The following is an 18,247-nucleotide window of genomic DNA, read 5'->3' on the forward strand; positions in this document are numbered from 1 at the left end:
AAATGGGATGGAATAATTTGTGGTGGGGGCTTTTCATGCGTTAAAGATGACATCATCGTCGAAAATGACGCCTTCATCATCATCATCATCATCATCATCATCATCATCATCATCATCATCATCATCATCATCATCATCATCAATACCATCATCACCTCAATGGTCAACAGTAATATCATCAACACCATCATCATCATAGTCGTCAACACCATCGGCATCGTCGTCGTCAACATCATCATCATCATCATCGACACCATCATCATCATCAACACCATCATCATCATCATCAACACCATCATCGTCTTCAGCAGCAGCTGGAGTAGCTTCATCGACCACAACAGCAGCCTTCAATATGTTTTTATTATCATTGGCAAGTAATACGTCATCGATTCTTATTGTCTGCATCTTATTAGATTGCGATATTTTTATCCGTCGTTGATTTATTTATTGGGAGATATATTTAAATTTTAACACGCTTCTATTTTTCAATTTGCTCATCCATCCTATTACAAGGGACAGGTGAAATGTGCAGGTAAACGCAGTGACAACAACACACAAAATCATTGTCATAATCTTCACTTCCAGCAACAACAGCAACAACAACAACAACAACCAGCAACAACAACACCAACAACAACAACAACAACCAGCAATAACAACCAACAAAAACAACAACAACAACCAGCAACAACAACCAGCAACAACAACAACAACAACCAACAACAACAACCAGCAACAACAACAACAACAACCAGCAACAACAACAACAACAACAACCAGCAATAACAACAACCAGCAACAACAACAACAACAACCAGCAATAACAACAACCAGCAACAACAACCAGCAACAACAACCAGCAACAACAACCAGCAACAACAACAACAACATCTCCATCGACGTCATAATCGCTGCTAGCATTGAAATTTTAATTTTTTTTGAAAATTCATTTCGCAATGCGCCATAATGTGATTACGAATAATTAGGAACTGGCATAATTTGAAAAAAGGGTAGGCATATAATTACAGATCATCATCGTCGTCGTCGTCATCATAATTATCATCATAACCATAATCTTCATCATCAATCATCATCATCACCATCATCATCATCATCATCATCATCATCATCATCTTAATAATCTTTATCATCATCATCATCGTCGTCATCATTGTCATAATCATCGTCATAATTGTTATCATTATCAGGATCTTCATCATCATCAACAACATCATCACCATCATCAACATCATCGCCATTATTATCACCATGATCATCTTCATCATCATCGTCATCATCACCATCATCACCATGATCAGTGATGGTGAATGTTCTTGAGAACGTGCCATCTCTCGAAGAACTGGTTGTTGTTGTTGATGACCTCCATCCAGTGGCTCTTCTCTTTCGCCCCAGACTCCGCCCCCAACATTATCCCGCCTGGAAGCAAAATTATCATTCATGTTAACATTTTTTTCATTGATAGTGTCATTAATGTTAATGCTATTGCGATTATCACTATTGTTATTGATGTTATTGATGTTGTTAAAACATTCGGTGATAACACCATTGGCATTTTTGCAGAACTTCAACTCGAAAAATAGCGAAAAAACACTGAAAACAACAACAACAACAGAAACACACTCAACAACACATGCAACTGTAGTGTTGTTGATGAAGCGGTTGGAAAAGTTGTTTTTGAAGTTTTTGCTATTTATCACTAGACCAATCTGTTAGGCAAATGTAGCCAACATGCAGCCGTGAAATATTATAAATGATCGATTGTCCTGGGTCCTAGGTTCGTTTCAATTTAAAATTCATTCAAACATTCCCAGATTTTTACCAACATGTTTTCGAGTAATTTTGAATTGTCAGTTGTCAAATAAAGTGTGAAACAATGAATTGTGATATTAATATGGTTTATTTAATAAGATAGCAACAACAGTACCACCAACAACAGTACCACCAACAACAACAACAAAAATTGCAATAGCATGCCTATATATTCATTCCTGGCGAAGTCTTTATCCCAGACGGAAACATCCAATGTCTTGTTTATCAGCTCGTTGGTCTTTACGCTGTAAACGAATTCCTGTTAGGTTTGTTGTTGTTGTTGTTGTTCGCATTGCTGTTGTTGATGTTGTTATTGTTATTGTTGATGTTGTTGTTGATAATTTTGTTGTTGTTAACATTGTTGTTGATGATGATGTTGTTGTTGACATTGTTGTTGATGATGATGTTGTTGTTGACGTTGTTGTTGTTGATGTTTTTAAAGTTGATGCTATTAGTGAAGCGTCCTTTCCAAAGTGTTGGTGGATAGGTTGTTGCAGGTGTTGAGACGACGATAAATGAGCCAACATTTTTCTAAACTCTTGCCTAGGCCAACATTTTCGTTTTTTTTCAGAAAATTTTTCTTTCCCTAACTTTTGCCAATTTCATCAATCTCATTTCACTAGAAGCCGATCATTTGGAAAGGTCATTCATCTATCCAGATACCTCCGAGCACTTCATTTGCAATCAATTTTAACAAGATCCAATTTTCTCACTCTAGTTTCCACAGGATTTTTCTTCCTTATATATAAAGGTTAATCTCTCTCTTTTGCATTTGCTTCAGAAGTTTCAACGACAAACACACACAGCGTATATGAATAAGCGTGCAAACCACGCATCATACACATTGCGTATTCGAACCCAGTCATAGCAATTGCAAGACCAGGCGACTTTAACCAATGAGCCATCACATATACTTTTTAGAACTGTTAGATTTGCCCATGTATGATCAATTTTATTTGGTCACCGTATTCTGCCTCGTGCATCAACATCCACAGTGTCAAACTTCACTGGATCATTCATACCCACAGCTTCTAAAAGACTCGAACGTTTTGGTTCAAGATGTTTTTTTTCGATACATTTCAGCCATCTATCTAAAAGCTTCTGTAAATCATGAACTAGGAGTGAATGGGTTGTTGGTGCTTTGGAAATTCTGCTTGTCGTTGGTATGGCGGTCGATAAAGTGGTTTTCGAGGTTTCGATTGTTTGTTATTAAACTCCACCCTTCAATGCACGTCAGAAAAATGAACAGCAACAAACACACAGTGAATGTAAATATGGGTGAAACAACCCCCCACACTTATTGCGTGCCTGTGATACAAACAAAACAACAAATACAACATTTTCAACAACAGCATGAAAACAAAAACAACAACAACAACAACAACACTGCCAAGACAACATCAACAACAACATAACGAAGACACAAATATAGATAGACGCACTTCGTTAAATTCTGGATTCAATGTTTTTGACTGAACTTTTGTCTTGAACTTGCTTTTCTTGTCTTTATCTGGTCTCAAATATCTGTGATGATGTTGTGCTTGTAATGTGCGTGTGTGTGTGTAGTGTGTGTGGTGTGTGTGTGTGTGTGAGTGTGTTTGGGGCTTTTGGCTTTAACTCTTGTTTTGTTTAACTTAAAAATTAATTTTTCAATTTAAAATAAATTTAATTAAAAAGCAAATAAAGTTGAAAAACAATTTAAATTTTAAAACTAAAATTTCAATCGCATTAATACGTTCACATAAATCAAGGACTAATTTGAAAAGCTGTTAAATAAATTTAAATTTGAACAATCATTATATTTACATTAAAGGTAGTTTAAAACATTATTAAAACAAAACAATTCTGAAAAATCCACAATTCCACCATATAAATCAATTAACTAATCAACCAATCAACCATAAACCATCCAATGAACGAGTCGACCAGCCAGCCAACCAACCAACCAACCAGCCATTTAACTAACCAACCAACCAACCAACTAACCAACTAACCAACCAACCGACCGACCGACCGACCGACCGACCAACCAACCAACCAACCAACCCGCCGACCAACCAACCCACCGACCAACCAACTAACCAACCAACCAACCAACTAACAAACCAACCAACCAACCAACCAATCAATCCCTTGTGATCAACTCAACTAACAGTTTAACGAAAGGATCAGAAAACCCATTAGAGTCCATTGCGACGAGGTTGGCGCACCTCTTGATGGCGATGTGCAGCTGGTTGCGGGAGGAGTTGTACATCATGCCGACCAATATCCGACCCCGATCGTGGTCACTTACCTTTCGCATTTCCTCCTCCTCATCCTCCTTCTTTATCACCTGGTTAAGTGTTGTTGTTACAGTCGTTAATGTTTGTTGTTGTTTGTTGTTTACTGTGTCATGTCATGTTGTGTCATGTTGTTGAAATACTAAATGTTAGCAGCAAGGTGAAGATCTGCACGTGTTTTGAAACACGTGCAAGCGAGAATGCTTCATTTCAATGCCGAAAAGGTTTTTGTTTTTTTCTTAATTAATTTTACTGACTTCTAATTCACATATACGCTAAATAAAAATGTGTTCGCTAGTTTGCTCTTTTACTTTCACTCACTCACTCTCTCGCCGCTCGCTCGCTCGCTCACTCACTCACTCACTCACTCACTCACTCACTCACTCACTCACTCACTCACTCACTCACTCACTCACTCACTCACTCACTCACTCACTCACTCACTCACTCACTCACTCACTCACTCACTCACTCACTCACTCACTCACTCACTCACTCACTCACTCACTCACTCACTCACTCACTCGCTCCCTCGCTCACTCACTCACTCACTCAGTCTCTCTCGTACTCACATGCCCTGATTACAAGAGACACAGCAGATTACTTTTATTTGAGCAATTTTCATATCATTAGCCTCAGATGGCATGCATGCGCTACGCATTCTCAATAGATGAATGGACAGCACTGATAAACATGGATACAGATGGACAAATATATAGAGCAGGAGTGGGCAAACTTTTTGTGGTGAGGGTCGCATTGAAGCTATTTTAACTTTGGCGGGCCACACATGTACATTTGGCGTCGGGTGTTAGTTTGTCTGATTTATAGAGGAACATGGATATAAAGAGAAAAGAAGGTAGAGTAAGAAGAACATTTCCTCAATATCTTCATCCAATCATTTGAGATCTCATCTTTTCCATTGTTCACCTGCTGCTAAGAGAACTGACAACTTATATGTTACCATACCATGTTAATAACAACATTGATCAATGATCGTCCTAGTCAAGTTACACATCAATCTTGTTATTTTAGTCTCATAAATCTATTGCTATTATTATTGAAAATAAATGGCTGGAGAAATGAAGAACATAATAAAAGATAATATAATATATCAATGTTACAGGTAATATATCTGTAACATTGTAAGTGGTTCTGTGTATGTCAGAGCTGCAATTATAAAGACAAAAAAAAACAATAATAATTATTAACGTTTTGATTATTCGTATGTGAATTATTACAAATATGAAACAAACTTGTAGGCCGGACAAATACACACTGTAGTCTTTTGTTCGGTCTGTGACCAAAGATTTCAACATGATCATAGTCTCGCCTGAGTGTTGTTGTTGTTGTTTGTTTGTTGTATGTTGTAGAGTTGTTTTGTGTGTGTTTAGTAATGTTAGTTGTTTGTTATATCTGATTGTTTGTTGTTGTTGTCTGTTTGATTTTTTTTTGTTTAATAATGTTTTTCTTATTATGTGTAGCTGTTTTTTGTTGTAGTTGCTTGTTTTGTGTTTGTTTGATATGTCTGATATTTTGTTGTTGTTCCCTGCTTGCTTGTTTGTTTTTTGTTTGATTAGTAATTATGTTTGTTTATTATGTGTGATGGTTTGTTGTTGTTTGTTTGCTTATACTTTGTTGTTGTTTGTTTGTTGTTGATGTTATGTTGTTAGTGTTGTTGTTGTTGTTCACATTAATGTTATGTTGTTGTTAGCGTGTTTTATTTCGTCGTGATCGTAACGAATGCGTTAGTTTCTGTCAGAAAAAAATGAATTTACAGCAACCTTGCACCAACAAAACTTCGCATAAACACCCCAGTTCCTAATTAAATTAAATTCTTTGCCATTTTTATGGTGCAATTAATTCAGATGAAGTGTTATTACTGCAGTTGGTGATGTTGTTGCTGTTGATGTTGTTGTTGATGTTGTTGTTGTTGATGTTGGCATCAGTGAGGATTTTGTAGTAGTTGTAGTTGTTGTTGATGTTATTATAATAGTAGTAGTAGTAGTAGTAGTAGTATTAGTAGTAGTTATAGTTGTCGTTGATGTTTTTGTAATAGTAGCAGTAGTAGTAGTAATAGTAGTAGTAGTAGTTGTTGTTGTTGTAGTAGAAGTAGTAAAAGTAGTAGTAGTAGTAGTTAACATGGAAACATTAACCTCGAAATTATAACATAAAAACAATAACATAGAAACAATAACATAAAAACAATAACATAGAAACAATAACATAGAAATAATAACATAGAAACAATAACATAGAAAGATTAATACAGAAACACTGAAAGATGCACATGAAGATAAATGGTTGAGTTTGCCTACCTATGAATTTGCTACTTAGTCGGGTTTCATCAAACACTGTGATCCTGATGACGATGGGTGGTGATGATGATAATGATGATGATGATGATGTTGTTGAGGATGATGATAACATTGACGGTATGATAATGATTGTAATGACGATAGTGATGATGAAAATGATGATGACGACGACAACGATGATGATGATGATGATTGTAAGAATGATTATAATAATGATAGTGAGATGATGATTGTGGTTGTGGCATGAAGAAGATGAAAACGAAGACTCTTGATTTGAAAGCAACATCACCATCATCATCATCACCATCGTCATCACAATCATCATCATCGTCATCATTATCATCACCAACATTATCATCATCACAATCACCATCATCACCATCATCACCATCACAACCATTACCATTATCGTCATCATCCCACCAGCATCATCATCATCATCATCATCACCATCATCAACATCATCATCATCACCTCAACATCTTCCTCTGCAGGTCTTCCTCCTCCACGCCATGATACTCAACTGTTTCGTCAAATTCTGGATTCCTCGTCTTTATTTTCGTCTTCGTTCTGCGTTTTGTTGCCTGTTGTTGTTGTGTTTGTTGCTGGGTTGTTTGTTTTATTGTTGTGTTTGCTGTGCTGTTGTGGATTTTGTTGTGTGATTGTTGTTGTGTTTGGTGCGTGATGTACGTTTGCTGTATTGTTGTTGTATTTGCTGTGTTGTTGTTGTGTGATTGTTGTGGTTGTGTTTGTTGTTGTGTTTGTCGTTGTGTTTGTTGTTTTAAATGTGTTTATGTTGTTTGGCTTAAAACCCCATTCAGCCACATTTTTTTAGAAATTATTTCAAAGTTTTTCACATTGTCCGTCTAACTAACCCTAACCAACCAACCAATCAACCAACCAGCCAGCCTGTCAACTAATCAATCAGCGAATCAATCAATCATCCAACCAACCAGCCAACCAACCAGACAATCAATCAACCATCCAACCAACCAACCAGCCAGCCAGCCAGCCAACCAACCAACCAGCCAATCAGCCAATTAACCAACCAAACAGCCAGCCAACCAACCAGGCAGCCAGCCAATCATCCAATTAATCAACCAAACAGCCAGCCAACCAACCAACCAGCCAATCATCCAATTAATCAACCAAACAGCCAACCAACCAACCAACCAGCCAATCAGCCAATTAATCAACCAAACAACCAGCCAGCCAACCAACCAACCAACCAATCAATCATCACCTTGGACAAACCAGGCAGCATGTTCAACTTAACGAACGCATCACATGTACCATCCTTGTTCATTGCTGGAAGATTCTGATGATGATGATTGTTGTAATGGTAATGATGTTGATAACGATAATGATGAGATTAGGCAATGATGAAGACATTAGTAATTGAGGTGTCACCAAAACTCAACAACAACGTCATTTTCGTCAGCATATGTGATGGCCTATTGTTAGAAGTCACATGACTTGTCTTATAGTGACCTTGTTCGAATGCTAAAAGATTCCCACCCCATGGCGTGCTCTTGTTGTTACTTGCGTAGGTTGTCCACTTTAAGACATCGACAACATCAAAAAAGTCGTCTGGTTGAGTTGGCGCTTCTATGTAGGTAGGTGACGTGGCTGGCTGGTATCGCGCTTAGAGAAAGGTGCGTCTCACTGATAGTCGTAATCTCACTTAGATTTCTAGTTTTCTAGGTTTCATCTAGGTTTCTTGAATTATCTGCGACTAGTATGTCAAGCTCCAGAAAAATATATTAGAATTAGTGTGCTTGGGAAAACACTTTCCAGAAGAAAAAAAGCTTCTTCTATGTGTAGCAACATCAACAACAACGTCAGCAACAACATCAACAACATCATAGACAACATCAACCACAACATCAACGGCAACATCAACAATATCGAGAACAACAACATCATCATTAACAACATCAACAAGAACATCAATAACAACAACATAGTGTAATTTTCACTGGTCTGGTAGTTACAACAACAATAACAACATCAACAACAACAACAATAACAACATCAACAACAACAACCTTAGCTCTGACAATTGTGCATTTGAGTAATTTCTCTTTGTTGATGTAATGCAAGTTGAATTCAATGATGCCATGGGTTGTTGCTGTAATGTATTGGAATGAATGAGTGAGTGAGTGAGTGAATGAGTGAGTGAGTGAGTGAGTGAATGAATAAATGAGTGAGGTATTAAGTGAGTGAATGAGTGAGTGTATGTGAGTGAGTCAATAGATCATAAGCTGAATTGATGATTTGATATTTGACAGTTTGATTGGTTGAAGCATGGACACCAGTAAAATAAAATTTGATTTATTATTTAGGAGCTCTGTCTGAAGTGAACTTATGTATAAATGAACAAATGAATGAATGAATGAACGAATGAATGAATGAATGAATGAACGAACGAATGAATGAATAAATGAATGAATGAATGAATGAATGAATGAATGAACGAATGAATGAATGAATGATGAATGATGATTGAATTTAATCAACGGAACTTCCTAATACGTATAAAGTATCATGTACTAGATCTAAAAAACGCTGTTGGTTTTTTTTAATTTTTTTTCAATAGCCATTAAAACAATTTGTTTATTTGTAAATTATTTTAATTTTCCAATTTATTCTAAAAGTTTGATTATCAACTGACAACAACCTTACCAACAAAAATATAAAATCATAAATTAAAATTTTCTGTTAAAAATGGCCGAAACCTTGGTGAGCAGTTAAAAAATGTTTTGGAATAATCAATTCAACCAAAAATATATTACTTCCACAGCTTAAAAATGTTAACACTATCTTTTTTTCCACAAAAATCTTCATCGTCATCATCATCACTACAATCATCTTCTTCATCATCAGCGTCGTCGTCGTCATCTTTATCATTATCATCATCTTCTTCATCTTTATCATCATCTTCTTCGTCGTCATCATCATCATCATCATCATCATCACCTTCGTCATCATCATCATGATCTTTTTTTCATCACAAACTTTTCTTCTTCCTACTCTTCCTCCTCCTCCTCCTCCTCCTCATCATCATCCACAACGACTTCATCACCACCATTATTATAACCATCATCAGTTTCGTCTTCATCCCCACCATCATCACCATCGTTACCGGTGATGATGGTGGACTGTAGTAGTGGCGAAATAGTGAAAGACCTCGTCAGACCAGCTTTCAAAAATTATTAGCAAGAAAGATATTATTGACGGATGTGCGTAATTACTCATCATTTACACTTTGCAAAATTTCAAAAAATAATTTACTTTGTTTGTTTGTTTGTTCGTTCGTTTGTTTGTTTGTCAGTCTGTTCGTTCGTTTGTTTGTCTGTCGTAAATTCTAGGAACTGAATCTTTTATCAAATACAAAATTTTTGTATAATGGCAAGGGGAACGAATTATTTAAAATTCCAGATTTTCAAAGGTCAAGTTTTATCATAGCATAAATTAAAAGACAATCTTTTAAAAATTCCCAATAACTCCTAAGCAATTGAATAAAATTTCATTCAATATTTTAATAAAAAAATTATTTAAAAAATAGATTAAATGAGTGCAGTTGAAAAAAAGAGAAAATTATTATTTTATTTTTTTTTTAAATTTTTGATTGAGAAATGAAAAGCTTGAAAATTATAAAATTCAAACTCGAAAAAATCTTTAATCCTGTTATTTTAACAAACAAACGATCCAAGTAGCCATTAAAGAAGATGTGAGCATTGATCGTAGCAAGCAGGTGTGTTATGTTGTAGGAGTTGGAATACGAATGGAGATGAGTGCAACATCAATTAACACGTTGTTTCAAATTGATTCATTTCAAATTGAGATGGACTCTATGAACTTGCGTCATGAATAGTCGAGAGAAACAATTTAAATGAATCCATGATTAATTGTTTAAATACTTGGTATTATTTTATTTATTCAATATTTAAAATGGTCACCGGTTTTGGCATTTTGTTAACTGTTTTAGATGAATGTCAGGACTGTTTCCCCAAATTACGTTGCAATAGATGAGGTGAGGAAAGATTAACGAATAATACAGGTCAATTAGAGTAGGTTTATTTAATTTATTTTTAATTTTGCTTATAACTCCTAGGGTTTTGCATATTCTTTTAGACATAGTATCTATGTGAATATCCCAAGAAAGATTGTCCTTGATTGTTACTCCAAGGAATTTTGTGCTGGTTGAGCGAGGAATAGAAATATTGTTCATTTTTATGTCTAGGTTAGGTATAATATTTGTTAAAATTTTCGGACCAAAAATAATGTAATTACATTTAGAATAATTTACTATTAATTTATTTTTGATAAACCAGGTTGATATATTTTGAAGACTGTTATTGATGTATTCTACTTCTTTCAATGGGTCTTTAGTTGGGAAGAAGATGTTAGTGTCATCTGCATATAGAAGGTGATTTGCATCAGTTGCATGTTGAAAATCGTTCATGAAGATTATGAATAGAAGAGGACCTAAAATTGATCCTTGTGGCACGCCTGATCTTACGTTAAGTTTTGTTGAGGAGTGACTTTTTATTGCCACATACTGGTCTTTGTTCTCTAGATAACTTTTGAACCATGCACTTACTTTTCCTCTTATTCCATGTGAATTTAATTTTTTAATCAGTATATCGTGGTTGATGACGTCAAAGGCCTTTGAGAGGTCTATGAATACACCTACAGTCAGTATCTTTTCGTTAAGATTATTCATAACATTTTGTGCTAATTGCAGCACAGCTTGCTCAGTTGAATGCTGTGCTCTGTAGCCATATTGATTATCATTTAATAATTTATTTATGGACAGAAATGAGGTGACTCTGACAAAAATTATTTTTTCTAGTACTTTGGAAAGTGGAGAAAGTAGAGATATTGGTCGATAATTACTTGTCTCTAATTTGCTCCCCTTTTTGTGAATTGGAACTACTCTGGATGTTTTGAAGCATTGTGGAAATATTCCTTGGACGATGGAAAGATTGTAAATATGAGTGATTGGGATGACAATTTCTGGGATGATTTTTTTAAGTAGATTGTTACTTAAAGTATCATCTGACGTGCTTTTTTTGTTGCTTAAGTTTTGAACAATGTACGTTACTTCTTCTTCATTGGTGGAGTTCATATACATTGATTTACAGATTGCACTATTTATTTTTAATTTATCTTCAGTAACTATTTGATTTTCTAACAGCTTCTCTGTGACATTGATGAAGTATTCATTGAAAAGAATACTTATTTCCTCTGGGTCTTCGATGATTTTGTCGTCAACTTTTAGCTTATTAATTTCAAGATTGTTTTGTTTTCTATTCATTATACCGTTTATTATTTCCCATTTTTGATTGGAGCAACTCTTTGCCTCTTCAAATTTTTGTTGAAAATAATTTTTTTCTGCCTTTCTCTTTACTGATGTAAAGTAATTTCTAAACTTTTTATATTTTTCAACATTAGCGGAGTTTGGTGCAGCGACTGCTATTTTATACAGTCGATTCTGTTTTTTTGATAATTTTATTATTTCATCAGATACCCATGCTTTTTTATATTTTTGTTTCTGCCACTGCAGAGGTGCGTATGTGTCATGAGTTTTATTGAGTATATTGTAGAAATTCAGGCATGCTGTATCTATATTATTCTCGTTTTTAACTGAATGCCAATTTTGAAGTGAGAGGGCTTTTTTAATAAAGAAAATGGATGTTTTATTAACTTTTCTACATAAAATTTGGTCATCATTGATAGCAGTTTTAAAATTTTCTACTATTGCATAAACTGGAAAATGGTCAGAAAAGTCTGAGACTATGACTCCACTTTCGCAATGTTGATACAGGTTCGTAAATATGTTGTCGATTAATGAATTGGCGTTACAAGTTACTCTTGTTGGTAAATTAATTAAAGGCGAGAAACAAAATGAAAATAGTAGATTTTGAAAGTCTTTAGAATCATTTGAATCATTGTCCAATAAATTAACATTAAAGTCGCCCACTATAACAGTTTTGTCGGCGGATTTGATGGCGTGTAAAATCAAATTGATTTTATTTAAAAAAGGCTCAAATTTATAATTGGGTGGGCGGTATATCGCGATAACTTTTAGCACACCCCTAGGTGAAGCATGCCCCGATTCAATGTCCACACAGAGAACGTCGACATTTTCATCATCAAATGCACTGTTATCATTTACAACATATTTGATGTCATGCTTTATGAACACACCAACACCTCCGCCTCGTTTGCTTTTTCTATTTTTATATACAAAATTGTAATTATTTAACTTAATTAAATCAACTGTTTCATTGTTCAACCACGTTTCTGATATTACTATAATTTTGAAAAAGTCGTCGAATTGTTTTAAGAAGATTTCTAGATTTAATAATTTATGAAACAAACTTCGAGCATTCAGATGAATGATTGGTAGGTGATTGTTTTTCATTTTATTCTTCAATTTTATTATGTTAGATAATTCTTTTACAGTGTAATATTTTGATTCTTCGAGATTCTCTTCTATGAAGTTTTTATTCATTGCTATTTTTAGTTGAAACAACATTTGCCGACAGGTCATTGACAACATTTGCCGACGGATCATTGAAACACCATTCGCGGACGATGATTTGGTCTGGCCAGATATATATATATATATATATATTATATATATATATATATATATATTATATATATATATATATATATATATAATTATATACACACACACATTAAAATCAAGAAATTTAATTTATTTTTAAATTTTATCAATCAATGACTCCTACTAAATATACCGGCATTTTCTGAATTTATTATGCGAAAGAATTTGAAGTTAGCATAAAAAAGTTGAAATAAAATTTTAAATTTAATTAGCGACGTTAATAAAAATTTGAACTATAAAATGGAAAAAAATTAACAACTGGATGGAAATTCCACCCACTCGTCTTGTCTTTCCTTTCGAGGCTCGAGTGGAAAATTAAAACAATTAATATTCATGGCCATGAGCGAGGTTGAAAACTAAGCAAAGAAACAAAAAGTGAACTAATGAGGTTCATTCAACATTACGATTCACGAGAAGTCGTAACGACAAAGTAGTTGGTTAGGGCATCGTGCCGAAGTGGTTTTGCACGACTTTGTTAATTTTTTTTTAAACAAGTTTATTTCATGAAGTGTAAAAGCGAAACATGAAAAAGGCATCCACAAAAGATCCTAAAATTCTAAATAATATGGTGTATAAATATAAATAATAGTAAAAATAACCAGACAGCGTGCGTTTAAATATTTCTTAAATGTGAATTGTACTGTAGATAATAAGACTTTTAGGGCAATGAAGACGAGGAAGACAATTTTGATTTATGATCGTGGCATTAATTATCGAAAAAATTAAACAACGGTGAAATCACTAACGCGTGTCAGGTTGTGTGTTTCCTTCCTCGTCTGATGTCACGTGACCTCCTGTGACGTCAGCTGTAAAATGAGGCGCGTTCGTGGAAACTGAATGAGGAGTTATGTCGTAACGACCAGCATGAGCTCGTAATGTCGAAAATGCCCTTGTCAGAGCAAAAAAGAACGGTAACAAAAATATCAATTACCCAAACGTCAGTCGTAAGTCCAAAATTTTTTATTTTTTCACTGAAAATTCACCATAACTTTTTCGTAGAAATGAAAATTTTCTCTCCACTTCTTCATCGCTTTTGGAAAATGTTTTCCGTTGCGAACATCAATTTTCTTTTCTTCCTCATCGTCAACATCAACATCGTCATCATCAACTTCCTCAGAGAAAGACATAGAACGGTCAGTTAACTAAGCGACTGACTCACAAAAGATTTCAACCACCGTCCATCCATCCATCCATCCATCCATCCATCCATCCATCCATCCATCCATCCATATCCATCCATCCATCCATCCATCCATCCATCCATCCATCCATCCATCCATCCATCCATCCATCCATCCATCCATCCATCCATCCATCCATCTATCCATCCATCCATCCATTCAACTAATTTGATGACATGCTCCATAGTTACAATTGTTGTCGCAATTTCAATCTTACCATCACTATCTTCCTCATCATCTTCGTCGACATTATCATCCTCATCGTAAATACGGTCATCATCATCATCACAATCGTCATCATCACAATCGTCATCATCACAATCGTCATCATCATCATCATGATTATCATCACCACCATCAATGAATTTTAAGAGGTATCAACAGCGCACGCACACACACGCGCACGCGCGCACACACACGCACGCACACATCACTATTAAAGAGTAGCAAATTTATCACAATATGATGACATAGTCTCACAACGTTGACATAATGCCTCTAATAGTTTCTTTCTACTCAAATTGAACATAAATAAAAACTTTAAAAGCGCACATGACTTAATGCTGCTTAATAAAAATTAAATTGATGTTGAATTAGTTTACTTTGTTGATGTTGTTGTTGTTGCTTCAGCAGCTGTTTTAGTTGTTGTTGCTGCTGCTGCTGTAGCTTCTGTTTTTCTAAACTTTGTTTATTCACATTATCGATTTGTTGTTGTTTTTCACTCTTATTCATTTGTTGTTGTTGTTGTTGTTTTGTTAATAAATCTTGATGTTGTTTTGATAGTATGTTTTGTTGTTGTTGCTGCTGCTGTTTCTCAGTAAAATGTTCTTCAACGTTTCCCTGCAATTGTTGTTCTCTTGTCAACTCTTTACCCTCACCCAAATGGTATAGCGAATCAAATGAATTATTATTACTTTTATTATTATTATTATTATTATTATTATTATTATTATTATTATTATTATTATTATTATCATTAATGTCTGATTGGTCATTTGTCTGTTTGGCTGGCTGGTCGGTCAAATCCTCAAATGAGTGATTGATTGATTGACAAGTAAAAGGATTGATTGGTTGATTGATTGGTTGAAAAGAGAAGGGACTGATTGGCTGATTGAATGATTGATGAGATGAGTGACTGATTGATTCGTTGAAATCTACACTCCCGTTGTCACTCTCTAAGGAAAAAAAACAAAAGTTGTTAAATTAAAAATTTTAAGTTTACAATCGGATAAAAATAAAAATATTATTAAACTTTAAATTACTTTCAAAACATTGATAATAATATAAGAAAAGGACCCTAATAAAGAAAAAAATGAATAAATAAATGAGTGAGGGAATGAATAAATGAAATAATGAGCGAAATAATGAGTGAATGAATGATTGAGTGAATGATTGAGTGAATGAATGAGTGAATGAATGAGTGAATATATAAATAAATCTATACAAAGGCCCCAAGCAAGCACAACAAATGAACCACAAAGCAAAACTAACCCAAGCATTAAGTTAACCAAAAACATTATTATATTATGACGTTTTGAATAAATCGAATTTTAAATCTAAATTGAATAAAAATGAATTAATTGATAAATAAGCTAAATAATAACTAAATAATCCAATAAATAATTTGATTGATTAACTATCAATGATAATAAAAATGTCAAATAAAAATTAGAATTAAACCAGCGATTGAATAAACGAATGAATTAATATTAAAAACAAAAACGAATGAATTTGTTAAATAATTTCATAAATTATTATACCGACGAATAATTAAATAAAAATATTTATTAAAAAAAAACATATTTGATCAAAATATCTGTATAATCATTTTTAATTAATTTATAAATGTTATTTTTAATTTATCAATTTATAAACAACTGTTACCTCTTTACTGTTTGGCTGATTATAGATAAGAATATATTATCATTATTATAGTTAGATAATTCTTTAAGATTTTAACATGACATCATCACTATTTATAATTTAATGAAATAAATCTCGTGATAAAATTGTTTCAGTGGATTCAATCAACAATTTTAAAACCAAGCTAGGAGTGGTAGGGTACTAGAAAATTTATTTTGTAGTGATTCTTACACAGAGCTTGTCTACTTAAACCACTTTAAACTTTGTTATATGATGTTATTTTAATCCAATACTACATCTGGCCACAAATTTTATCAATTTTATCAAATTTATTATTAACATCAGTAATTATTTTTATTGCTATTTGATGAAATTATTGTCATTTTATAATTATTCCTTAATATTTATACAAAAAATTTATATTATATATTTTTATATACAAATATAATACTTTATGGGGTATTTGATATATCAGTTATATTTATCAGTTATATTTTCATCAATCTATTTTATTTTCTTTCAATTTAACTTTAAAAAAAAAATTATTTCAATTACTTCATATCTTTTAACATTTTTCAAGTCAAATTTTTCGCAACTTTAATAAACAAATTAACTTTATTTCAATGCAAACAAATCGTTTCGATCGAGGGGCTTTGTTTTTCGTTTTTTTTCAATAAATTATTTTTATATTTTTTATTATTTATTATTTATAATAATCATAAAATTTTATGACAATTTTTCCACAGGCAAAATGGAAACATCGTAAAGATAAGATATAGAGAATGAAAATCAATTCATTGGGAAGTCTTACGATGGCCGGCTTAGAACTCTATGAGATCCTCGCTATCATTACACTCTAAAAATTTTTATAATATGCTGATTTGTACAACAATAAAAGTTCAAATAATTAACAATCCTTAAAAATCTGTTATTAAACTTTATTTATTCAGTTTCATTAACAAATTGTCATCTTTATGGGAAAAATTGCAGTGTGTGATATTTCGTATATCAAAATAATTTGTGTAGATGTACATCGACCAACAGTCACAACAGCAAAAAGAACAACAAAGTGAGAAAAAAATTTTAATTTTAACGGCACAGTTGTGTTTTTGTTGTCGTGAAGTATTTACATTCTTGCCAGTTAAAAGAAGACATCTCTACTAAAATTTCAATCTTCAAAAACACTCAACGCGCTATTTCTACTTAAAAGTTACTGAAAGCATTGGTAGAATCGTTCTTTAGTACATGTACACCAACAACTTTTAAACTACACAGACATGTATAGATTACGACTGTATATACGCCAGAACAACGCATTTCTAATACAGACGTCTGTTTGTATATGCCCCGCACATTCAGTAGAATATCGCAGAGTACGAAACAGAAAGAAACATAGACGTACCAATTCATAACCACTAGTGGATGAATAGAATCGCGGAAAACACAAACAACACACCCCTGCAACACAATCCTCTCCATGATTAATAACTCAAACTTCCTTTCAACTTTTGTATCTGCTGCATAATGAGTGGGCCCGTGTCACGCAATCAGTCGCTTTTATTGGTTGACGCATGACATTGCCCCAGTTTATGACAGCAAGAAACGTATAATAAAATCTTGAAAACTACGATATACTGAAGTTCTGTCAAATATGGTTATGAGGCTGTCGAATGCGGTTATGAGGCTGTCGAATGTGGTTGCTGAATGTGGTTGAATGAGGTTGGAAGCGGTTGTTGAATGTGACAGTAAACAAAACAGCATTTGACAAGATGATGGCTTATCACCTTTCAAATGTTAATAGAATGACTAATAAATAGTACTACTGAATATTTTATTTTAAACTAAAAAGTTGGACTTTTTTCGATCAAAGGATTTTAAAATGAAAGGTTCTTTCAATCTTTATCAGAAACATTTCCATCGTTAACAATATTATGAATGTAGGGTAGGCTTCTCTTTCTTCTCATCCAACCTCACTACGCTTTCTACTGTAATCATTTCGAATGACTGCCTTTCGTAATCATTTTGAATGACTGCGTTTCAATACTTATTTATATATACGTGTATATATATATATATATATGTGTGTGTGTGTGTGTGCGTGCGTGTGTGTGTGCGTGTCTGTGTGTCTGTGTGCGT

The 18,247-nt window shown here is 33.6% G+C and overlaps 1 protein-coding gene across 1 annotated transcript; it reads right to left on the bottom strand.

Annotated features, from left to right (window-relative positions):
- Nucleotides 1-1,315: 1,315 nt before the first annotated feature.
- HELRODRAFT_85254 (hypothetical protein) lies at nucleotides 1,316-7,014 on the bottom strand (the record flags this gene model as incomplete). Its single annotated transcript, XM_009025853.1, has 7 exons — nucleotides 1,316-1,394; nucleotides 1,953-2,089; nucleotides 3,273-3,354; nucleotides 3,984-4,135; nucleotides 5,363-5,439; nucleotides 6,425-6,468; nucleotides 6,899-7,014. Coding segments are annotated over 7 exons (687 nt in total), but the record flags the coding sequence as incomplete, so codon positions are not given.
- Nucleotides 7,015-18,247: the final 11,233 nt, after the last annotated feature.

This window comes from Helobdella robusta, assembly GCF_000326865.2.
Source record: "Helobdella robusta unplaced genomic scaffold HELROscaffold_44, whole genome shotgun sequence".
Lineage (NCBI taxonomy): Eukaryota > Metazoa > Annelida > Clitellata > Rhynchobdellida > Glossiphoniidae > Helobdella > Helobdella robusta.